The sequence below is a fragment of the Myxocyprinus asiaticus genome, chromosome 1 (genome assembly GCF_019703515.2).
Source record: "Myxocyprinus asiaticus isolate MX2 ecotype Aquarium Trade chromosome 1, UBuf_Myxa_2, whole genome shotgun sequence".
NCBI lineage: Eukaryota > Metazoa > Chordata > Actinopteri > Cypriniformes > Catostomidae > Myxocyprinus > Myxocyprinus asiaticus.
Window position 1 is genome coordinate 27,596,995 of NC_059344.1, and position 24,937 is coordinate 27,621,931.

Below are 24,937 nucleotides of genomic sequence, written 5' to 3' on the forward strand. Positions count from 1 at the left end.
ACAATATTGGCAAAATCTGACCACACACACACAAACACTTGTTTGTTTACAGGTGTTGCTGCTAGCGAAACAGCGCAGACTCTGAAGACATTAGCACAGGCTGCGAGGGGAGTTGCTGCCACCACATCAGACCCTGCTGGAGCTTCAGCCATGCTGGACTCTGCACGTGAGGTTATGGAAGGATCAGCCAAATTGATTTCTGAAGCCAAGGAGGCGCTGGTTGCCCCTGGTGATGCAGAGGTACAACAGAGGCTAGCACAGGTGAGTCCTAGATATCTGTATCCATGCCATTTATTAAAAAATAAATAAATAAATAAATTATATTAATAAGCTTTTTCAAACTTGTATTGTATTGTTATATATGTCAATGTTGTTTTTTAGGTAGCAAAGGCAGTGTCACACTCATTGAATGCATGTGTGAACTGTCTACCTGGCCAAAAGGATGTTGATATGGCTCTGAAAAGCATCGGAGAGGCCAGTAAAAAACTGCTGGTAGAGACGGTGAGCGGGGGAAAAAACATCTAAATTATTGTAGTTTAAAGAGTGTTCTCTGACATCGTACTCTCACAGCCTTTAAAGTAGTGCATATTACTGTTCTATGTTATACATTTTAGTTGCTTTAAATTTTAAAGGGTTAGTTTAAAACCCCCCCAAAAAAACCAAAAAATTTTTTTCTCTTATCATTTATTTAACCTCATGTCATCCCAGATGTGCATGACTTACTTTCTTCTGCAGAACACAGAAATATATTTTAAAAGAATATTTCAGCTCTGTTGGTCCTCACAATGCAAGTGAATGGTTACCAGAACTTTGAAGGCCTAAAGGCAGTATAAAAGTAATCCATAAGTCTCAAGTGGTTTAATCCATGTCTTCTGAAGTGATATGATAGGTGTGGTTGAGAAACAGATCAACATTTAAGTCCTTTTTTTAACTGTAAATCTACACTTTCACTTTCACATTCAGCCACGTACTGATTGGGGCTGGTCAAAGGTGGAGATTGATAATAAAAAAGGACTTAAATATTGATCTGTTTCTCAACCACACCTATCATATTGCTTCAGAAGATAAAGATTAAACCATGAGCCGTATGGATTACTTTTATGCCTGCTTTATGTTGGACCTTCTGAGTTCTGGCCACCATTCACTTGCATTGTATAGACCTAAAGAGCGTAGATATTCTTCTAGAAGATGTTATACACATCTGGGATGGCATGAGGGAGAGTAAAGGATAAAAGAGAGAGTTTCATTTTTGGGTGAACTATCCTAAAGGCAAAGTGCAGAATGCATACTTTTTAGGATGAAAATGAATCCTATCAACTAAATTGACAAAAGTTTATGTGAATACCCTGAGCTATCTAGCTGGGAACAATTTTCCTTAATTCAGTGTGTCCATCTCCAAATGTTCATTTCAGACAATTGGAGACAGAGCAGGTTATATGTTTTGCAGTAATGATTAAGCTTCTTTCATTTTGAATCGTTGTTGCATTCTATAACCTGTGCAATTCATGCAGTGCATGGTGTTTACTTTTAACAGTATGTCTGTGGTCTTAGAGTACTTTGTGTCTTTTATTCCAGCTCCCTCCCTGCAGTAAAAGCTTTCAGGAGGCTCAGAGTGACCTGAACCAGACCGCAGCTGATCTGAACCAGTCTGCAGGTGATGTGGTCCATGCCTCTAGAGGAACCACCAGCCAGCTTGCAGATGCTTCTGGAAAGTTCAGTGAGGACTTTGATGAGTTTCTGGATGCTGGCATTGAGATGGCTGGTCACACTCCGGTAAAATGTTTGAAGCAGGACAGAATGTGGGAATGTGAACAGGGGTCTTTAAAAGCACGGTACTGCAGCGGTTCACAAATTGTTGTTTTATCTCAAACTAATTTTTGTGAAAGATGAAAAGGTGTGTTCAAAATATTATAACATACTATAACCAAAGCTAAAAAAAGCAAAGGTTCAGCTAAATGTTCCATTGTCTGTTCCACATTAAAATGTACTTTACATAAAATATATGACTCTTTACATCAATAATGCTCATTTTTATAGCTGTGCTATATAAGCATTATACAGTATGTAAATGCATCATTATGGCATTATACATGTTTTTATAAGCCAGGCTTAAAATGCAACACTCAATTTATACAGAATGTAACAGGGTGCCTGCTCCATCTTTCTGTCCAACATGGGGTCCTTGGTCTGAAAAAGTTGAAGACCAAAACAAATCCACCCTTTAACTTCATTTTTCCTTTAATAAATCATTTGTTGTTTTAGAGTAAGGATGATCAGATGCAGGTGATTGGGAATTTGAAAAGCATCTCAGTGGCCTCCAGTAAGCTGCTATTGGCAGCAAAGTCTTTATCCGTGGATCCTGCAGCAGCCAATGCAAAGAATCTGCTCGCTGCTGCTGCCAGGTACTTTAGACTGTGCATGTGCATGCATGTGTTATACATGCTCATGTTTCTGTATTTTGAACTTGACTCCACTGTGTGTTGTTCAGGATGGTGACCGACAGCATCAACCAGTTGATTACCATGTGTACTCAGAATGCCCCTGGACAGAGGGAGTGTGACAATGCTTTAAGAGAGCTCGAGGTATCCTACATAACCTGCACACGATGCACATGTCAATTCATTTTACTAACTGTTTAAAAACATTAGGATGTTGTGTAATTTTGTATGGGTTGCAGGCTGTTAATGGACTGCTGGATAACCCGAACGAGCCCGTCAATGACCTCTCCTACTTTGACTGCATTGAAAGTGTTATGGAGAACTCTAAGGTTACAGCAACATGATTATAAACTGTAATATTGGAGGTTTTGCTTGAACCTTTTTGCATATTTTGATTGTGAATATTTGTTAAGCCTATTTATGTATTGAACTGTATTGAACTAGATTGTGCAATGTGCTTTGGGTGATTGTAATCCTCCTGTGTCTGTTGTATAGGCCCTTGGTGAGTCTATGGCTGGCATCTCTCATAAATGTAAGACAGGAGATGTTCCAGCATTTGGAGACTGTGTGAGTGGAGCCTCCAAAGCTCTGTGTGGGTTGACTGAAGCTGCTGGACAGGTGAGAAACTCCCATTGAACATGCAATCATATTTCAGTCATAACCATTATTAATTTTTACCAGTTCTACACTCAAAGCTCTAAATGTTTTTTGGTGTGTCCCCAGGCCTCTTACCTTGTGGGTGTGTCTGACCCCAACAGTCAAGCTGGACACCCAGGCTTAGTGGATCCCATCCAGTTTGCTCGAGCTAATCAGGCAATCCAGATGGCTTGCCAAAATCTTGTTGACCCAAATAGTAGTCCTTCACAGGTGAGCTCTGGACTGGTAGTTACAGGGCATCTAGTGCAGAGACTTAAAAACTAATGTAATTTGCGCTGCTTGTGTTCAAGGCAAAATTCGTTAAATGTATTTTGTCTTTGTGTGTTGCAGGTACTCTCTGCTGCCACAATTGTTGCTAAGCACACCTCAGCATTGTGTAATGCCTGCCGACTGGCCTCCTCTAAGACTGCTAACCCTGTAGCAAAACGCCATTTTGTGCAGTCAGCTAAAGAAGTGGCCAACAGCACAGCCAACCTGGTCAAAACCATCAAGGTTGCTACCACTGTTTTTACAAATCACCCAACCTTTAACCAATGAAAATAAATCAAATTATTTTTAAGATTACCTTTTTTTCTTTTCTTTTTTTCGCAAATACATTTGAAGAACCTTTTATAAAGGTTTTAATGTTTCTGTAAGAAGAGTATTTGTTTGTTTAGCTTTATTTCGTCTATAATTATTTAATTGCTTAATTTATTTCACCTTGTAAACAGCCTTTGCTGCTTACGGCATTAAATGATAAAACACTACTACTTAATGAAATGATTGTTTTTGAACATTATTTCTCCTCTCTCCCACCACAGGCTTTGGACGGAGATTTCTCAGAGGAGAATCGTGAGAAATGTCGTGTTGCGACGGCACCGCTCATTGAAGCTGTTGACAATCTGACCACATTTGCCTCAAATCCAGAGTTTGCTGGTGTGCCTGCGCAGATAAGTAGAGAGGTATGTGTTTGGGGGGGTTTGATGTTCTTCATTCTCAATAGGTATATAAGGTCCACATTATTAGACCTTCGATACCTATTAAAGCAGCAAAGTTATAAATGCATGATTTTATCACATTTGTCCTACTGTGTGACTGTCTGGAGTCAGGCTTCTCAATTAGTTATCAAACCCATTATGTCTTTACATACACAAGCTTTAAAAATAATGGATCAGAAGTCAATGAAATGGCATCATTGTAAAATGATAAAAAGGCACAGTCTTAGGGGACCTGGGTAGCTCTAGTAAAGGCGCTGACTGTCACCCCTGGAGTCACGAGTTCGAATCCAGGGCATGCCGAGTGACTCTAGCCAGGTCTCCTAAGCAACCAAATTGGCCTGGTTGCTAGGGAGGGTAGAGTCACATGGGGTAACCTCCTCGTGGTTGCTATAATGCGGTTCGCTCTTGGTGGGGTGCGTGGTGAGTTGTGTGTGGATGCCACGGAGAATAGCGTGAAGCCTCCACACGCACTAGGTCTCCGCGGTAACGTGCTCAACAAGCCACGTGATAAGATGCGCGGATTGACGGTCTCAGATGCGGAGGCAACTGAGATTTGTCCTCCGCTACCCGGATTGAGGCGAGTTACTATGCCACCACGAGGACTTGGAGCGCATTGGGAATTGGGCATTCCAAATTGAAAAAAAAAAAAAAAAGGCACAGTCTTCTCAGTTTTGATAATTGTATACATTTTTATTTATTAAATTGATTTTTAAATGTATAAATAATATTGCTCAATCATTTGTCAACTAATAACAAAACAAGATGATAAGGGAATTACTACGAGGGGTGTAACAAGTCACAATTGTAGAGTAGCAATGCGTAAAACAACATTTGGACAGTCATCGTTCTCCGTAAAAGGTATACAGGTATGGAATAAATTATCAATAGAAATTAAAAGACAAACAGAGTTGAAAGTGTTCAATAGAACTGTACAAAACTGGCTTAAACAAAATCAGGTTTGTGAACATTGATGTATGCGGTCTCTATATTATCAATTACATATTCTGTATATCTTTTTTTGCTTTGTTTTTCTTTTTGTTTATTTTACTTGCTGCTGCTTGCTTGTTTGTTTGTTTGTTTGTTTTTTACTAAAAGCCTAACCAGGGACAGGTGTTGCAAATTAGCTATTAGCTAGAAGCCATACAGAGCATCTGCGGCTTAAACTTACATAGCAATATTATTCTGTATTGTCCCTGTCAAATAGACAAAAAAAAATACATAAATAAATTGAACCGTGTTATCCTCCATTGTGTCATTCTCCTTGTTAATGATTTTATACTTTCAATTTAGGGTTCTGCTGCATTGGAGCCAATCATCCAATCAGCACGCTCCATGCTTGACAGCTCCACCCATCTTTTAAAGACAGCACGATCATTAGTTATGAACCCTAAAGATCCGCCAATGTGGTCGTTACTGGCGAGCCATTCACGCACTGTGTCGGACTCCATCAAGAGCCTCATCACTGCTATCAGGTGACACATATGTTCACAATTTAATAGTTTGTACAAGACATTCTTAATTAAAATTAGCGAATATGAAATGTTTTTCATTATTTTTTTGTGGGGTTCCCCCCCACCCCACAGGGATAAAGCTCCTGGTCAGAAGGAATGTGACTCAGCCATTGATGATATCAGTAAATGCATCAGAGATATTGAGCAAGCCTCTCTTGCAGCTGTTAGCCAAAATCTTCCTCGTAGAGATGAAATTTCATCTGAGGTAAATGTCTGTTTCAAGAGTAGCTGCTCAATATATATATATATATATTTCTGCTTTTATGCCTATTATCACAACCGTGTCATGCTCATTAGAGGGAATATACACTACCGGTCAAAAGTTTTGAAACACTCATTCTTTATTATAATTTTTATTTTTTCACATTTTAGAATAATAGTAAAGTCATCAAAACTATGGAATAACATAAATGGAACTATGGGAATTATGCTGTGACTAAACAAAATCCAAAGTAAATCAAAACTGTGTCATATTTTAGCATCTTCAAAGCAGTCACCCTTCGCCTAGAATTTGCAGACATGTACTCTTGACATTTTCTCAACCAACTTCTTGAGGTATCACCCTGGGATGCTTTTTAAACAGTATTGAAGGAGTTCCCATTTATGTTGGGCACTTATTGGCTGCTTTTCTTTATTATTTGGTCCAAGTCATCAATTTCAAAAACTTTTATAATGAAATAAATTAATATGGTGCACAATTATTTTTTTGTCTACAAAACTAATTTCAAACATTTAAGCATACGCCTTCAGATCAAAAGATTTTTAAGATCATGAGAAACATTTCGGTCAAGTGTTTCAAACATTTTGATGGGTAGTGTATATCTTTTACAATTTTAGATTTTTAGTTTGTTGTTTCAGGTCAAATGTTCATGCTAGAATATAGTTTTTAAGACCTTTAGACCGCAATATTTTGAAGACATTTTCTGAAGAAATCATACAATTAAATAAGTGGGGTTTCTCTCATGGAGTCTTTTATCCATTGTTGTACTGCATCAGGCTTTGCAGGAGCAGTTGACATCATCAGTTCAGGAGGTTGGTCACCTGATTGAGCCAATCTCTACTGCAGCAAAAGGAGAAGCAGCACAGCTGGGACATAAGGTGACTACTGTCTATTTTCCTTCACCAGAACAGATTATGAACTCTATGCCTTCATAGTCAAATATATAATTATCATATTTTTAAATTCTAATCCATGCCATAAGTATTCATTCAGAACTGCTTCTGTCCCTCAGGTGTCTCAGCTGGTCAGTTATTTTACTCCTCTAGTGTCAGCGTCTATGGGCATGGCCTCCAAAATCTTGGATCACCAGCAGCAGATGAACATTCTGGATCAGACCAAGACTCTTGCTGAGTCTGCTCTACAGATGCTGTATGCTGCCAAGGAAGGTGGAGGAAACCCAAAAGTATGTCTCATTCAAACAGACAAATTTATGCTTACAAATCTAAATGTTTGGCTAATGTTCACATAAAAGAGAGAGCCAGGTAAAGTCACTGTTGTTGGGCAACTACCAACGTCAATAAAACTTTCTCCATAATTTTTGTTTTCTCTATATGAAGTTTCTATCTTTCGATGCATATTTGATATCTGTGTGCAGGCTGCTCATACCCATGATGCCATCGCAGAAGCTGCCCAGCTAATGAGGGAAGCTGTTGATGACCTCATGGTGACCCTAAATGAAGCTGCCAGTGAGGTTGGCATGGTCAGTGGCATGGTGGATTCGATTGCTGATGCCATGGGCAAGGTATTCACCTGTCATCATATTGATGATGAGCACAGACAGTTGCCTATATATCTTGGCCTTATAAACTGGTGATAAATCATATCATTTAATTAAATTCAAGTTGTTTGCCATCGAAGTTTGTGTATGTTTAAAAGCGTAATATGGTCTTGTTGTCCTGTAGTTAGGTGAAGGTACCCCACCAGAACTAGAAGGCTCATTTGTGGAATACCAGACCACCATGGTGAAATATTCCAAAGCTATTGCTGTCAGTGCACAGGAGATGGTGAGCCATCACTCCCTTCTTTACACAGTCTAAGTGATTGTTTTGTGTATCATAAAGATGTATTCATGTCCTTCTGTGATCTCTTCTTCGTCTATTTTCATTCTCTCTAACAGATCACTAAATCAGTGAGTGCTCCAGAGGAGTTGGGCAGTTTGGCGTCTCATGTCACTGCAGACTACAGTCAGCTTGCAGTTCAGGGACGTCTTGCTGCTGCTACTGCTGAACCAGAGGAGGTCAATAACACACACCCACATACATGCATAGTCACTCTGTAGCTCATTTCTGTTAGCAGCTTCGCTGTCTACTGCCTACATAGGCAGCAACCTTCTAAGGCAGAATCCAAGCTGAAATGGAAAATCATAAGTGACTGATTTAAACGCACTACATGGGCAGCACCACACAACATGTGTAACGCAGGAGATTAGGATGGAACAATCTTGTCACTATTGAATGAAATATATTTTAATCAACATTTCTTTCAGCTTTGTCCACCATCTTAGATTTAAATTCATAAAAAATAAATAAATCTGGGATTGATGCAGCATCATTCGCTGTACACCAATGATAAATTAAAATGCTATCTAGGTGGGCAGCTCACTTGGTTTTGGAACAGAGCTTATGTCTTTTACTCTACACACTCACTGTTGTGTTGGTGGTTGTAGATCGGGTTCCAGATAAAGACGCGTGTGCAGGAGTTGGGCCATGGCTGCATTGTGCTGGTTCAGAAGGCTGGAGCTCTACAGATCAGTCCATCTGACTCATTCACAAAGAGAGAACTCATTGAGTGCGCTCGAGCCGTCACTGAGAAGGTAAACATCCACAAAACACACAGTCAAAGATTGCTTGCCATCAAAGATCAAGCCTGAGTTTATGGTGTTCTCTGTTCAGGTGATGTCCAGATTGTATAACTGATGTGATTTTAATGGGTTATTTTAAAATTATGATAATCTGATCTGTCACAATGCTCTGTTTGTTTGTTTTAGGTGTCAATGGTGCTCTCAGCATTGCAAGCAGGTAATAAGGGCACTCAAGCCTGTATCACCGCAGCCAGTGCTGTATCAGGCATCATCGCTGACCTGGACACCACCATCATGTTTGCTTCTGCTGGCACACTCAATGCAGAGAATGATTCAGACTCCTTCGCTGATCACAGGTATCATACAAACATTGTCATGGGTAATTTTTAGAGGGAGACGGATATATCAGTACCGATAGTTGCTTTTAGAAAAGGTTATGGGCAAAAATCTATGCAGATAGTTGGAGAGTTTATATTATTAATATTATTATTTTATTCCTCCGTGTTACTCTGTGGCCAGCGCTGGAGGATTCTACAGTTCTTATATCAGTGGCAGAAGTGAAATAGATATAGAATCACTGACACCTCTTGGGGACTTGCTGTATCTAAATCTTTCATCGTTAACAGCATTTATCCATATTTGTATCCTCACTTTAATGCATAGTTTGTTATTGTGAATGGATAATAAAATGCTTTTAATTGAAGTGAGGGCATATAAAGAAAAATGGGACTAAATGGAAATGTGCTTCAGCAGTGCTTACCGGTACATCGTGTCTCCAACTTCATATATATATATACGTACAATCCTTCATCTGGTGAATATATAGGCTTTAAAATGCGAGCACTGTAACAGAGCCAAGTCTCCGTCATTTCAAAATTAGAGTCCCTTGTCTGTTTTGGACATTATAGTTAAAAGGTTTTTTTTTCTTCTGAATATTATGATGATTTTGGTTGAGCAAAAAACTGCATGGGGAATTTTATTCAGTTTGGACTCTCATAGCCTTTATGTATGTGCCCGTCATAGTAAAGACATTTTCTTAATATTCTATAAATCGATTTTAAAAACTGTCGGCCGATTAATCAGTTATCAGCCTTTTCCACCAACACTATTGGTCGATCTCTTGTAACTTTTATTTCTCTTAATTTAAGTCAAATTTCCAAACAGTGTAATGATGCAAAGCTTTCTCTTATGAGAGCTCAGTGAAGAGATGTTCCAAAGTGTCTCAAAACACCCTCTTCATAGCTCTCTTGAAACAAAAAATCCACACTGTACAAAGACGCATCCCCTTGAAGATAAATACACATGCTTTATCTGAGAGAAAACTCTCTGGTACCAGAAGACATTAATGAAACTTTACATATAAACTTTACTTACTTTTAAATGTACTTTCACTTGCACCACATTATGCTTATCCCAACTACATTAAAGCATTAAGTGAGATAAAATCATTATAAAATAAAAACGAATGTAAAGAATATGAAATGAGCAGATAAGAATATATAAATATGACTAGATTGAATAGATGTGTATATATGGATAGGATATATGATTAAATATGTATATATGAATAATAAAATCTTAAGAATGTTAAAGGAGACAATAATAAATGGAATATACTAAAACATTCTCTCTGGAAGCAAAACCAAATTTCACTATCCTGCTCTCTTGGCATGAGCAAAGCCTACAATCACCCTCAGATTAGGCTAAACAAACAAATCTTTACAAAAGAATCCTCAAAGAAAACTGTTCAAGATAATTTAAAATTACAGAAACAACAGAACCATTAAGAAAAATAAATGAGAAAATTATATTTATAAAGGATATAACTTATGCTGTTTCACAGAAAACATCCTTAAAAATTAATTCACATGCACAATGCTTTGCCACACTGTATTATAATGTATAGAATAATTGTAATTTTATAATCCAGTGAATAGTTTTCCTCTCACACATGCATAATCAGTAATAAGCATATCCAATTACACAAATGTGCATAATCGTAATAATCAGCTTTTGTCACTTTAATTCTATCACACTCTCTCTCTTTCTTACTTTTCAGGGAAAATATTCTGAAGACAGCCAAAGCTCTGGTGGAGGACACCAAGAACCTTGTCTCAGGTGCAGCATCAAGTCAAGAGAAACTGGCCCAGGCAGCCCAGTCCTCTGCCAAGACCATTACACAGCTCACAGATGTTGTGAAACTGGGAGCGGCAAGCATAGGACCGGATGATCCAGAAACACAGGTGAGAGACATGAAAAGAGTGATGAGGACAGATGAGAAGTGAGTCAAAGGGATTTACCAGCAGCCAGTCTAAAGTCATCATTCTGGAATGTGCGTGTGTTATGATTCATCTCCTATTAGGTTGTGCTGATCAATGCTGTGAAGGACGTTGCTAAAGCTTTAGCTGAGCTCATTAGTGCCACCAAGTGTGCAGCAGGAAAAGTAGCAGATGATCCCTCCATGTTCCAGCTCAAGAGTGCGGCCAAGGTAGGACACAGATGTCTCACATTTACATTTACAGTTTGACAGACGCATTTATACAAAGCGACTTACAGTGCCTTTAAGGCATACATTTTATCAGTATGTATTCCCTGAGACTCAAACCAATAGCCTTGGTTTTAGTAGTGCCATAGTCGGAGGGTCACATGACGCCATGCGAGGAGCAGATGTGTGAGCGGCTAGCTCTGCGCACTTTGCTGGTTTTTTTATTATTTTCATGTTATAACCGGTGAGATACGATACATCCAATTACATATTTATTCTTTGAGGTAAACATGGCAAAGAAGTCAAAATCCTCAGACTCTGGAGACATTAAAAGACACTTACGTGTTCAAGCTGAGGCCTCTGACGGGACTGCGAGCCGGGGACTCGATTTGGAAGGCATGTCGGGAGATGAAATCCAACGTCAACTGTCCAACATCTCGGTGATGCTGACGAAGGTTGTTGCTGACTTGGAGGATCTCGCTGTAATACGTCGATCGATTACGGCGATGAAAACAAAATTCTCTGAATTGGTTACAAGAGTGACAGAAGTTGAAAAACGAATCGATTATCTGGAATCATCGGAAAGGGAATTATCTGCTAAACCGCCCATGTCCAAAATAGATTTGGAACACATTTTGGGAAAACTTGAACATTTCGAAAATATGAACCGAAGGAATAACATACGAATTGTTGGAATTCCTGAGCATGAAGTGGGCAGAGATATGGTGAAATTCCTGGACGAGCTCTTCCCGAGTCTGCTCGACATGGCAGGCCATAGGCTGGAAATCAGACTCACAGAGTCCCGGCTCGCAGATCTGCTGGGGGAGACAGGCCCCGATCAATTCTGGCCAAATTTCTGAGATCATCCGATAAAGATCTCGTGTTGTGCCAGGCGAGGAGCAAAGGAAAGCTTTCTTGGAAGGATCACAATATTTTCTTGTTCCCGGACTTTGCGAATACGACGAGAAAAACGCGATCGGTTCAAGGAATGTAAGAAACTCTTACATCAACGGAAGACCACTTTTGCATTGATGTTTCCGGCCAAACTGAGAATAGACACCAAGGATGGCAGCAAAGTATTTTTATGCCCCAAAAAGGCACTGGCCTTCATACAAACTATGGGTGAGTAAACCTTTGGGCGTTTCTTATGTGAGTGGACTAACTTGCTGTTCACTGTCTCGATTGTCTGAGGAAGCTGGGCGCCATTTTTGTTTCTTTCTGCGTTGGCTCCGCCTGGCGGCTGGAGTTTGTTTGTGGCATGACACTCCAAGAAACCTTTGCATTGATGGAAGATCGCTTTTACACTGAAGTTCCAGGCCAGATTGAGAATGGACACTATGGATGACCGCAAAATATTTACATGCTCACATAAAGGACGTCTTTTATAAAGTTGTCAGACTGAGTAAGTCATGATGTATTTTTTTTAGGCGGCCTCCGAGTGAATTTGACTCGCTCAATACACACTTGATCGTCCGAGGAACCGGGATGCCTGTTTTGTTTCTTTATGTGCTGGCTCCGCCTAGTGGCTGGAGTTTATTTTGTGGAATAATATTCCTTTGGGTCAGCTGTGGATGAATCTGATGGTTTTTTGTGCTTACACCTGTTGGCGGGAGTTTGTTTTTGTGGAGTATTTTTAAGGGACATTAGAATGATTACATCATCTGCTGAACTCATAACAGCTGGCTCACTGAACACTTGTCTGTCTGTCCGAGGAAACTGAATGGCTTTATATCAGCTGGAGTTTGTTTTGTGGAGGAACACACCTTCAAGACAGTTTTGTGAATGAATATACACATTCTTTGTGTTTATTCTGCCTATTGGCTGGAGTTTGTTTTACAAAGTATTTTCTGTTATGTAATTTTGCTTCACAAAACCTGTGCAGAAGCACCGGACTTGAGCAATCCAATGGCAAAGTTGTCACAGGGGTTCTAGCATGTGTACATGGACTCTTTGAGTTTAGAGGGATTGACAGGGAAAAAATCGTCCTCAGGGGATGGAAGTCGGCTGGGGCACCCTCATATAGGTAATTGTGCGAGGAGATGGGCGAGGTGGCGGCGTTTGAGGAGATGTTTTTTAGAAGGCTGGGGAAATGGGATTTGTTTGTCAAGAAGTGGGGGGGCGGGGGGGTTATTTGGCTTTTTTGGATGGTTCTCAGGGAATGTCTGTGGAGAGGGTTTTGTAGTTTAGTTGGGTATGTGTTTTATTGATTTTGTTTGGATGTATATCTTGTTTTTTTATGTATTTTTTGTATTTATTTTATTTTGATGATTAAATTGTTGGTGACCACAGTACTTCATTGTTTGGGGTTTGGGGGGTGGGTGGCATGGGGGGGGGGGGTAGTGTTAATAATTGATTCCATTTTTTATGTTGTTTGTATGTTTTATTTTTGGAATCAATAAAATTGTTAATAACAAAAAAGTAGTGCCATAGTCTACCAGTGGAGCTACACGAACCTGCCTCTTCTCTGCATAAAGCATTAATATTATTATTCCTTTTGCACCTTTTGTTTCCTCTTATACTTTAATAGCACACAGTCTGGTAAGAAACGCTCTAGCTAGAAAATTTGCCATTATATATTTGTCTTTGAATTCTGTAATTTCCCAGTTGTCCCTCAGAAATCTGGCGGCAGGGGTGGAATTGTATCCTAATTCAGATATAAGTCAGAATGTTTTGGTGAGAAGCTGATTCCAGTGTGTGTGCCATTAATCACATGAATAATTAATGAGGAAATTATTCAGTGTTCTTCTCCATCAGCTACTTTCCATTGCACACTTACTCCCAACAATTATGCTGCAAAATAAACTACATGCTCTGTTAATGGCATAGTTCTGCATGAGTTTATAGTCATTAATGTTCAGTTTTCAAAGAAAATGCTGGTTTTACCAATGTAACCCTAGTTTCATCATTAACCATAGTCTTTTTAATTCAAATAACGTGGGTATATAAAGTGATAAGATTTTAATAGCTACTTTCTTTGTAATTAAAATTGTATGTAATAGTCTGACAATAGCTAGTTTCCAAAGACAGATAATTTTGCAATGAACAGTCAACCTGTCTCTATAGCAAAATAAACCCCTACAGGTGATCAACAAGAACAGAGGTCCTATATAATTTTGTATAACCAAATGTTTGTACATTGACATGAATATGAAATATTGATTTGTTTTGAGTTTATATGATTTTATTATGCGAGAAGAGAGCGAGTGCAGTGTGTTCAGGAACATTGAACTCAACCTCCTCCTGCCTCCTCTCGTCCTGATCAACCTGAAGTGGTTTATTTTGCCATAATAACCATCTGTCTGTACATTATCTTGTATATTACACATAATGGAAATATTGATAGAATGATTAAATTGGCTTACTTTTTAGAGACTGCAGAGAGACAAAACACAAGCACTGATGACGAGCGGTCAGTTATACAGTTCAGCCCAAATGAGTAGTCGTTATTCTGAAATATTTGACTGCTGAATATCACGATTGGCCAATCAAAATCAAGTATTCCAGAGAAACATCATAAGTGCATTGTTCTTAGAGGACTAAAATTCCCAGATCTAAAATTCAAGTGACTTGTCTGTCTGTGTTTCAGGTGATGGTGACTAATGTAACGTCATTACTGAAAACGGTGAAGGCTGTGGAGGATGAGGCCTCAAGAGGAACCAGAGCTCTGGAGGCCACTATCGAGTGTATCAAACAGGAACTAACAGTAAGAACACACACACACACACACCAAACCGAAGATACAAATTTCACTCTTTACTTTGTCTTGTCTATGTTCCTACTGTTCCTTTCTTTTTGTTAATACAGCCCATCACTTTTTATTCTAATGTCCATTCCATCCATTCTTAAGTTGTCTTCCTTACAAATCTCACTCAGACATTGACAAACATGTTTGCAAGTCTAAATGTAAAACATTTTTAATTAAAGGGATAGTTCACCCAAAAATTAAGATTCTCTCATCATTTTCTCATCCTCATTCCATCCCAGAAAAAAAGGTAAAACATCATATAATGTTTAGTTGTAGTGCTTTCAATATAGCAAAGGGTGAATATAATTTACAAATCACTTTTACAAATGTTTGTTTTTATTAGCATTTTTCATACTGTCCCAACTTGGGGTTGTATATCGCTTTTGAAGATATAGATTAAAATCATATGGATTACTTTGTTTCCTTTGTGACTTTTGGAGCTACAAACATCTGATCACCATTCACTTGCATTGTGAGATATGTTTCTAAAAATCTTTGTTTGTGTTCTGCTGAAAAAACATAGACATCTGGGATGGCAGGAGGGTGAGTAAATGATGAGAGAATTTTCATTTTGGGGTGAACTATCCCTTTAACAACTGTGCTGTCCTTGTACTCAGTTGTTCAAGTCTAAAGAAGTACCTGAAAAATCAACCACTCCTGAAGAGTTCATACGAATGACAAAGGGCATCACCACGGCGACCGCCAAAGCTGTGGCTGCTGGAAACTCTGCCAGACAGGAGGATGTAATTTCCACGGCTAACCTCAGCCGCAGGGTCATTGCGGATATGCTGACCGCATGCAAGGTGTGAATACGTGGTGGGATGCTTGATTTCTGCTTCTGTCCATGTAATTTTGTGTGTGGATTTAGTGAAGGAAGTTAAGGAGGTTTTTGGTCTGGGAGTATATGTAACAACTCTGTTTATGGTTCCCCCCAGCAAGCAGCTTATCATGAGGAAGTCAGTGAGGAGGTCAGGAACAGAGCTCTGTTGTATGGCACCGAATGTACCAATGGATATATAGAACTACTAGAACATGTTCTGCAGGTACAAACACACAATCACTCACACAATTAATACATATGCACAGTACTTTGCAGGGCCTTTCATTCAAAATGTAATCTGTAGTTTCCATCACTGCAGGATCTAAACCAAATTAATTGTTGATCATATATTTATTTCAGGTCTTACAAAAGCCAACAGGTGATCAGAAACAGAAATTGGCAATGTTTTCTAAAAAGGTTGCTGCAGCCGTCACTGAACTGATTCAAACAGCCGAGGCCATGAAAGGTACGGGACCTTTCACAACATGTGCTCTTACAGATACACACCTTTATAAACCCTCCTTTTAGTATGGAGAATTATTGTGCTGAGTAAAGTTTCCTATCTCTCCTGTTTCGCTCAAGATGTGTGTAAGTAACGTAAGACATCAGTAAAAATTTACTTACTCATCTGTGTAATTCCATTATTTATTTTTTTTGTCTTCATTTAGCACATTTTCTTAATTTACCACATTTGTGACTTGCTTGTTCCCTTGCTTGTTGCGATATTTCACGTGTCCAATTCGGCAGCGCACAGAATGGTTGTCTGGATAAATTTGCTTTGAAAGACCTCGTATGTTTCCCATCCATTCTGTCCCATCATTCATGACTTGCATGGTTGCTGAAATGCTGACATGTATTAGATTAATGTAGCATGCCACCCATGTATTGATTCCAGGCCTTGCCAGACAGCAGTTCAGGGTGTCTTGTGTTTGTAGGTACTGAGTGGGTCGATCCTGAAGATCCTACAGTGATCGCAGAAACAGAGTTACTGGGGGCTGCAGCCTCAATCGAAGCAGCAGCCAAAAAACTTGAGCAGCTCAAACCAAGAGCCAAACCAAAGGTAACACAAACATGGTTTTTAACACTACGCTCTGTTAGTGTTATTGTGGGCACTGTGCAGGCATGTCTGATATGTTTCAGGGACTGAAAATGAAATGTTTTTCATTTCGGTTCGTTCTTTTTCGTTCCGCTTCCGGTGTTCCACAGCCTCCTTTCCAAATGGTAACCGGTTAGAACAAATTTTTCTTTTTTTTTTTTTAATGACAGTACTCTGTGAGAAGGGTGGGTGATATAACAGATGCAGTGTTTCCAGATCTCACAAGAGAAACATGGCAACTGTTTTGGAAAAACAAGCTCATAGAAGGACTTTACTCACCCAAAATAAGCAATTCTTTATAAACTATTATAAAAATGTATTCTTAATATTAAATATATGCACAAAAACATTTTTAAGAAATTCTAATATTTATTTGGCCACCTAAAATCAATAAGAAGCCTAAGTGTCTCTCTCCTGCATGCATGCACACACTGTGTGGGCGTGTTTGGACAACTTCACCTTTCACTAGCCGAATTATTTTTATTTTTGTAACATTGGTTTTTAAACTAGCGGTGTCCTTCAGAATAAAAGCAAATGCTTATGTTCTACTAAAAAGAGAGAAGCCTAATTTTTTTCAGGCAACAGGAAGCGGTGTAATTTCAAAAATGTACTGTTATAAACCCTTTGGTCTTTGGTTTCATTAAAAAGTTTGGTTTAAAAAAAAAACTGTTATTAACCGGTTACGAGCATTTCAGAATAATGAGGAATGTTGTTCCCATTTTCGTTATGCAGAAATGTTTTGTTCGTTTTTGGTTTTCGTTCCTTGTGCCGTTTTTAGTCCTAGGTTTAAGCCGGTCGAGTAAACATGTTTATTGACTCACCTAAATTTGCCCATTATCCCTTTTTTCACTCTGAATGTAAACACCTTTGCCGACATTCCAGGCTTATTCAATGTGCACACGTTGTGCGCCTGTCTGTTTACGCTTTGACATCAAAAGCAGAGAAATATCGGATTATTTCAAATCTAATGTAAACGTGGGATTCTTATGTTGTCTTTTATTTATAAGCTGAATTTTGGTAGTGAGCATATTGCTGTGCATGTAAACACACTCATTGTTTGAATTGCGCAGTAGGAAAAACTCCGTTCAGAGTACCTGCACTTCAGACTAGAAGCCAGAAGATGGCGATAATCAACTAAAAAAAACAGAGTAAGCTTGAAAAGTATGAGGACCTGGAGTGACTTTCCATGTTTTCTCCTCAAGCAAGCTGATGAGAGTTTGAACTTTGAAGAGCAGATTCTTGAGGCGGCCAAATCTATTGCTGCAGCGACCAGCGCCCTGGTAAAATCAGCCTCGGCAGCTCAAAGAGAACTGGTTGCACAGGGCAAGGTAAGAAATCCCTTGCAAACATAACATGAGACATATCTTCAAAACACAATACATGTGATACTCCGTTTCAATTTGTGTAAAGGTGGGCGCTATTCCTGCCAATGCTGTGGATGATGGACAGTGGTCCCAAGGACTGATATCAGCCGTAAGTCCCTGAACCTTAATTAAATATCAATGACATGAAAATCTCACCATGTGTCTTGTATTACCGCTCTGTTTGCTCATTGTTAAAGTAAGTAACTTGCTTCTGTTTCAGGCACGTATGGTTGCTGGAGCCACCAGTAACCTCTGTGAGGCAGCGAATGCATCGGTCCAAGGCCATGCCAGTGAAGAAAAGCTCATTTCTTCTGCAAAACAGGTGGCTGCTTCCACTGCACAGCTGCTGGTTGCATGCAAGGTTAAAGCTGATCATGATTCAGAGGCCATGAGGAGACTACAGGTACATGCACAATTACATAAAAGAACAAGACAAATTAATTCTTGTATATTCTTGACCAAAATCCACTTGAGACCTGCACTGTCAGTTTTGACAAATAAACCTAAATATTACATTGCTGTCATCATGTGAATTTCACATGCATATTTCTTGAACTTCTCATATGTTCTCTCTCCCTGCTAAATCAAGGCTGCAGGTAATGCTGTGAAACGTGCCTCTGACAGTCTGGTTAGAGCAGCCCAGAAAGCTTCTTTTAACAAGGCTGATGATGACAATGTGGTGGTCAAGACTAGGTTTGTGGGTGGAATTGCTCAGGTAAGATTAACAGACTTTTCATATTACTCTTTTTATCCTACTTTGGCTTGATTCAGTGGTTGAAATTGTGTTTGCCTCTTTCTCGGTCACAGATTATTGCTGCTCAGGAGGAGATGTTGAGGAAGGAAAGGGAGCTGGAAGAGGCCCGTAAGAAGCTGGCACAGATCAGACAACAGCAGTACAAGTTCCTGCCAAGTGAACTTAGAGAGGATAAGGACTAAACATTATAAATCTTGACTTCCTGCTATTAATGAGATCCAGTTGCCCACCATTGAATTTCCACCTTTGAACAACTAAAGGTCTCTTCAGTCTTCAGTGCGGTCTGTGCGACACCTGCTAAACCAGTGAAGAGTTGAACACTGTGACAGTTCTCTGTGTGGGCTAGAGATGTCTGGGTTGTATTTTGAAATATTTCAACTCTTTAAAAACACGCTGTTTGAAACAACGATCGTCTCATCTTATTTACCATGATTGTGTTCTGCCCCTGTGTCCACCACACTTCCATAAGGAAGCTTTGAATTTCTGGCATGATTATGAACTTGTGAATTGTTGCATGAAGATTTTGGAAGTTCTGACTTTGGAAACACATTATTGTGCTTGCGCCACAGCAGGGATTGCACTCATTGGATTGGGATGTTGAGCAGACTAAATGAAGATGAGATGGGCTTTTTGTTCCAGTTTCTCATTAAAGTAAAGAACTGACATTTATTGAGGTTTCAAACAAACTGTAGACTTCAGTGTTTTAGGGTACTCATGTAAATCGAGAAGAGACAGCCTTTTAAATTTCTCCATTTGAATGTTTAACTTTTGTACATTTGTGAGGGTGAGAGACAATTTTATGCTTCACTTTTATTGCTCTGAAGTTCACAAGGAATACAAATAAAAGGAATATTTATGTAGACATACAACAAAATGTGCATAAATGTGCAATGGAATTCAAAACCACTCACAAAGAGTGTAAATTGCATCTTCACCACTGAAATACTTGCTGCTGCCCATAGGCTTTTGAGAATAATTGCTAGTAATGAGTGGATTCAGTAATTAATGTGACAATAGACAATCCCAACCTAAGAAGGACTCATCTCTTACCCTTTTAAAATGATGTCCTTATACCACTAGCAAAACCTTTCTATTGGAGTGAATCCCAAATACTGAATGTATGTTTTTAAATAAAATAAAATAACTTGTTTGTTGTTTTGAGGACATGAAGATGTACAAGGATGTTGCACTTCACTTTATTTACAAAAAAAGAAAATTTTCTCATGATTTACTCTTTCTTCTGCAGAACACAATTTTTTTAGAAGATTGTTTCAGCTCTGTAGGTCCATACAATGCAAGTGAAGGGATGCACAAAATGTTAAAGCTCCAAAATCCACATAAAGGGAGCATAAAAGTAACCCATACTCATGGGTAACCCAAGTAATTTTTGGTCATAAATTCTCCTCTCTGCCCAGTAGGGGGCGATATGCACAAAGTACTTGATTTACCAAAGACAGGAGAAGGAGAAAGAGAAAGAGAAATTGAAGGAAAAGGACTTAAATATTGATCTGTTTCTCACCCACACTCACCATCATATCGCTTCAGAAGATATGTTTTTAACCACCAGAGTGTCTGGAGTACTTTTTTGTTGCCCTTATATGATTTTTGGAGCTACAAAGGTCTGATCACCATTCACTTGCATTGTATGGACCTACAGAGCTGAAATATCCTGCTAAAAATCTTCATTTCAGTTCAGTAGAAGAAAGTCACATTTCTGGGATGGCGTGAGGGTAAGTAAATGATGAGAACATTTTCATTTTTGGTGAACTAACACTTTAAGCGATTAAAATACTTTTTTGTGGTAATCAACATTACGCCACAAATGCTGTCAATTTAGTTTAACTTGTATTGAACCCGGAATATTCCTTTAAAGCCATACATACTGTAACTTTCATTTATACTTTTTACAAGCATCTCCTATCATACTAAAACAATGAGCCATCACATTTTATTAGAGTAGTACTGTTTATAGCTGTTTGGAGTGTTTTCTGCCTTTCTCTCTCTCTCTCTCTCTTTCTCTCTCCCTCTCCTTCTCTTCCTCTCTCTCTCTCTCTCCCTTTCCTCATTAAGGTGCTTTTTCCAATCAGTGCATTAATTGATGATTTGATGCTTGTATGACTGTAACTGCTTTTAGCCTTATTCTTTAGTATCATACAGTAAATGATGATTTCACTTTTCTTCTTAAGCTTTAACGTTATGGCAACCATGGAACTCTAGGGGCCGGTCACATCGAACATGTTTTTGAGTCCGTTTGCATTGTTTTTCTATGTGTACCTTTATCGTTTTCTTTGTAGACAAACGTCTTTGGTCATTGCACCATGTCTCGCTGTTTTCTAAGCGCCTCTCACAGGAGCTCAACATTTTTAAGATGCCGTTTTAAAAACATGTCAACACCTGTGCTCTTTTCCGTTCATTGCACTGCGTCTATTTTTTTTTTTTTTTTTGGTGCTGGTAGAACGCATTCGGTCTGAACGACCCCTTTCTCTCAAGGCAACTCAGCAATGTGTTGCCTTGACAAAACAGCCCTGCTGTTATTAACCCTTCTGTGCCTTAGTTTAACACTGTCAAAGGAACGTTTCAATTCTCTGTCTGTAGGAGACAAGATATATATACAGACGTTTATATTCTAGCTTGCACATGCATTCCCATTATGTTGCATGGAAGCTGGCTACCTTTTTGCTCTGTGATATTAAAAGCTCAAAGGGTAGCTGGGCTTAAATTACTGTGAAAGTTAGTTGTTAACCTGTAGCATTCTCACTACGTTTTCATAATGTGGCCTATGAACCTTAAATTTGTCTTTACATTCAGCAGTGCCCCCTTTAGCTATAGATCTGCTTAGATCTTGTCTGTTTGCTACATGTTGCTGTAAATGAACTTGGCTTATTTAAAAATATATGACTATAGCATGTATGTTAAGACAGCTCATTTTTGTGCTGCATTTCTTATGCATGCTCCATGACATCAGTCCGAAGTTCTGATGGCGAAGATGCAGAATGATCAAAGTCTGGTCTGTCACGTCCTCCTGCATTGTGTAAATGACTATCAAAGAAGTATGTTACTGATTCTACCATTTTGGAACTCCTCACTGGAAATGAAAAACGATTGACTTGTTTGTGGGTTTGTCTTGAATTTTAACTTTGAAGAATTGCCTGTATGAGCATTGCAATAGACCTGAAGTGATGTATGTTAAGCATCTGCCCATAGGAAAAATAAAAATAAAGGGTTTCTAAGTATGTTCACTTCATATGATGAAATGCTTCTTGTACCTTGCATGAACATGAAATAGGCAAGGTATAAATGAAACCGTATGGTATGTAATGAACTTCTGATGGTGCACAGTCATAATTGTTTTTCAATTTTATTTTTTAAGGCTTCCTCCTATAATAAATCGGAGAGTGCTGAACTCTCATGTTAACCTTTTATTTGATCTTCTCTTTGATTCATTCAAGTTTAAGTACATTATAAAAACTCATGGGCATCAGGTGCCTGTAACATCCCTTTTTCCACTTAATCATTTTGAAAGTGTATTTGTTCAAAGATTCATACAATTTAAAATAAAACATTTTAACATGTAGATAGACAGTAGAGGGACATACTGGTATTATCATAAAATAAAAGTCACAGTACCAGGAAACCTATTCAATTCAGATATGAACCTTAAGATGTGCGTCTTGTCTCTTTAGAGACACTACTGTATTTAGCATATTTGCCTACTATCAAAGTAATGCTTTCTTCTATTCTGTTAAATTGCTGTTTGTTGCGGTCTTTATCACTTTAATGTTTGAACAAAAATGCTGCCCTTCAAATAATAATCAATGATGCATGTTTGTTGCACATTGTCAATTCAACAGTAAGTGTATTGGAGACTTTGTTACTTTAAAAAACTCTTGGAAAATGCTTAAAATAGGCAAATTTAGGCCTACTTTCAATGTATCAAGTCTGTCTCACCTCTTTCCCATTTAGTTAGACATTATAGGATTTAGATACATTTCAATAAGGCACTTGCTTTGCTTCTCAGTATTTGTTAAAGTGACACACTTTTTAAAATGATATACTCTTATGTTCTGCAACTCCCTCAGCTGTTGAGACTGGAGTTGGACTTGCTCTAAGATTCTAAATAGAGGTGGAGTAAGCCTGATCAACTGAAATAACACAGTCCTGTTCTAAGTTCAGGCTGACTGCCCCTTTAAGCCATGGTCTCTGGAAGGTAGGGGTAGTACTGAGGTGGTATGTCTTGGTCAGCATGAAGCTGTGGGGCTATATTGGGAGGGAGCACAGAGGGTGCTAATTTTAGTCCCCTGAGGGGAGGTGGTCATAGCAGCTCATGTTTGAAGATTTACAGTTGATACAATTGCTTTGGCAAATATGAGATAATGTAGACATTTAAAAAAGGCAGAAGGTTTAGACACTGAGAGAGTGAGTTCTGTTGCTGAGAATGGGAGAGAATGGAAGACTATGGAAAGAAAATAAAGCAGATGTGAATGGGGTGGGGTGTAAAATTTTGAACAGGTTTTAGGCCATCTCTTTAAGGAACAAAATGCTTAAAAAAGTTTTTTAAAACTCTACATCGGTACTTTTTCAAATATTATTATTGTTTTTATTTTATTTTTTTATATATATGCACATGAAGCTGAGGATAACAGAATTTGTAAATTAATTTATGTTTGCATTTGTTCTCAGTCTTTATTATTATTATTTTTATTATTATTATTATTATTATTATCTCGGTCTTGTTGTTGTATTGTTTGTGTACTGGAAGATTCTGTCACCAAGACAAATTCCTTGTATGTGTAAGCATACTTGGCAATAAAGCCGATTCTGATTCTGATTCTCTCTCTCTCTCTCTCTCTCTCTCTCTCTCTCTCTCTCTCTCTCTCTCTCTCTCTGAATGTATGAGAAGTGAACCCATTGTTTATAGTCAAATGTTGTGTAAACAGAATATCTACTTATGTTTACAGCTGAATTGTGAACTATAAATATGATTGATGACAACCATCAAAACATGCACATATTCAGTATCTGCCTATATTTCAATGACGAGAACCCCAGATTTCATCAGTACTGATTTAATCTAGAAACCATCAGTAAATTATGTCCAACTCTTTATAATATTTCAGATTATATGACTACAGTTCATATCATTTAAATTATACCGATTAACCTATTCATGAGCTGAATCAATAGGCTATCCCTCATGTCTACCACATGACAACTACATTCACCCTCCCTTTGCTAATATTTTGTATGAGGGTCGTTGTTAGCCGACAAGATAGTCAGCACAACACTGAGATGTTCAAATAATTAAAAGTAAATCTCTATAGTGTCCAGAGGATCTGAGGGTTGAGCAAAGGCATTTAACAGGGTGAGGTGCCAGGCGAAAGTGCATTGTTGAAAGGTTTTCACCTAGAGGAGGCTTTGTGTGTCTGCTTGTAAGTCTCTGGCTCTAACTTGTAAGTCTGATCTTTCAGATTGAAAGTGAGTGGTCCTGAAAAATTAATCCTATACATAAGGATCAAATAGAAATTCTAATTGAAAGAAATTCAGTCTGTGTTGAATTCAATCCCAGGGACTACAGTTGAAAATTAGCTGTAAGAGCTAAACTGTTGCATGTACAGTAATGTTAATTGTTGTGCAATGTCACTGTGAATCTAAATTTAATAAATAAAAAGCATATGGCATTCTTTCAGCAAATCTACAAACATGGAAAAATGTAAGGATATGTAAGCAAAGAAAGGTCATTTTGTAACAATTTACATTACAGTGTCCAGTTACATTACACTGTGATAAATTACTCTAGTAATATACACATGGGCACTTACAAGCATGCTCCATACAAAATAAATTAATGTAGTATTTTTCAGTACTTATATAAACACACAGAGACATGAATGCTGTAATGTAAAGCGTGACCAGTTTTGTTAAAATCCTAGATCCTAAATACCTTCAGCTCTAAGAACCGATGACCTCTTGTCTGGATTGCATCTGAACGTTAAAAGGTACCGAATGGTGAAAAAAGTGAACCAAGACAATCCCAGAGCTGAAGATTAGTCGTGTGTGTTGTAAAGCTAATTTTGCCACAGCTAAGAAGAGACTGTGGCAGGTGCTTCCTTCAGGAGGGCAAGGGTAAAAATAACCTCCTTGAGAATGTTCATGGAGGCAGTGGGAATGTGAGAGTATAAGGAAAATGGTGAGGGCCTCAACACCTCAGTTCTGTAAAAAGTCTTTAACTTATGATGTGCTTATCAAAAACACCTAAATCTGTTCAACCACTGGGCAGAGTCCATGACAC

The 24,937-nt window shown here is 38.5% G+C and overlaps 1 protein-coding gene across 1 annotated transcript in view; it reads left to right on the plus strand.

Moving 5' to 3' along the window:
* Positions 1-22,057, plus strand: part of LOC127416918 (talin-2-like) — an 87,299-nt gene extending 65,242 nt beyond the window's left edge. The window contains exons 28-58 of the mRNA XM_051656557.1: positions 53-261; positions 382-501; positions 1,576-1,773; positions 2,263-2,402; positions 2,489-2,582; positions 2,678-2,767; positions 2,934-3,056; positions 3,162-3,305; positions 3,426-3,587; positions 3,896-4,036; positions 5,363-5,544; positions 5,656-5,788; positions 6,580-6,681; positions 6,816-6,986; positions 7,179-7,325; positions 7,486-7,587; positions 7,701-7,820; positions 8,250-8,396; positions 8,571-8,740; positions 10,444-10,627; positions 10,747-10,872; positions 14,456-14,572; positions 15,232-15,417; positions 15,550-15,657; positions 15,795-15,900; positions 16,370-16,494; positions 17,733-17,858; positions 17,941-18,003; positions 18,115-18,297; positions 18,484-18,609; positions 18,702-22,057. Coding sequence (XP_051512517.1) covers positions 53-261; positions 382-501; positions 1,576-1,773; positions 2,263-2,402; positions 2,489-2,582; positions 2,678-2,767; positions 2,934-3,056; positions 3,162-3,305; positions 3,426-3,587; positions 3,896-4,036; positions 5,363-5,544; positions 5,656-5,788; positions 6,580-6,681; positions 6,816-6,986; positions 7,179-7,325; positions 7,486-7,587; positions 7,701-7,820; positions 8,250-8,396; positions 8,571-8,740; positions 10,444-10,627; positions 10,747-10,872; positions 14,456-14,572; positions 15,232-15,417; positions 15,550-15,657; positions 15,795-15,900; positions 16,370-16,494; positions 17,733-17,858; positions 17,941-18,003; positions 18,115-18,297; positions 18,484-18,609; positions 18,702-18,830 — 4,274 coding nt within the window. The 3' untranslated portion in view covers positions 18,831-22,057. The remainder of the gene's footprint in view (positions 1-52; positions 262-381; positions 502-1,575; positions 1,774-2,262; positions 2,403-2,488; positions 2,583-2,677; positions 2,768-2,933; positions 3,057-3,161; positions 3,306-3,425; positions 3,588-3,895; positions 4,037-5,362; positions 5,545-5,655; positions 5,789-6,579; positions 6,682-6,815; positions 6,987-7,178; positions 7,326-7,485; positions 7,588-7,700; positions 7,821-8,249; positions 8,397-8,570; positions 8,741-10,443; positions 10,628-10,746; positions 10,873-14,455; positions 14,573-15,231; positions 15,418-15,549; positions 15,658-15,794; positions 15,901-16,369; positions 16,495-17,732; positions 17,859-17,940; positions 18,004-18,114; positions 18,298-18,483; positions 18,610-18,701) is intronic.
* The last annotated feature ends 2,880 nt before the right edge of the window (positions 22,058-24,937 follow it).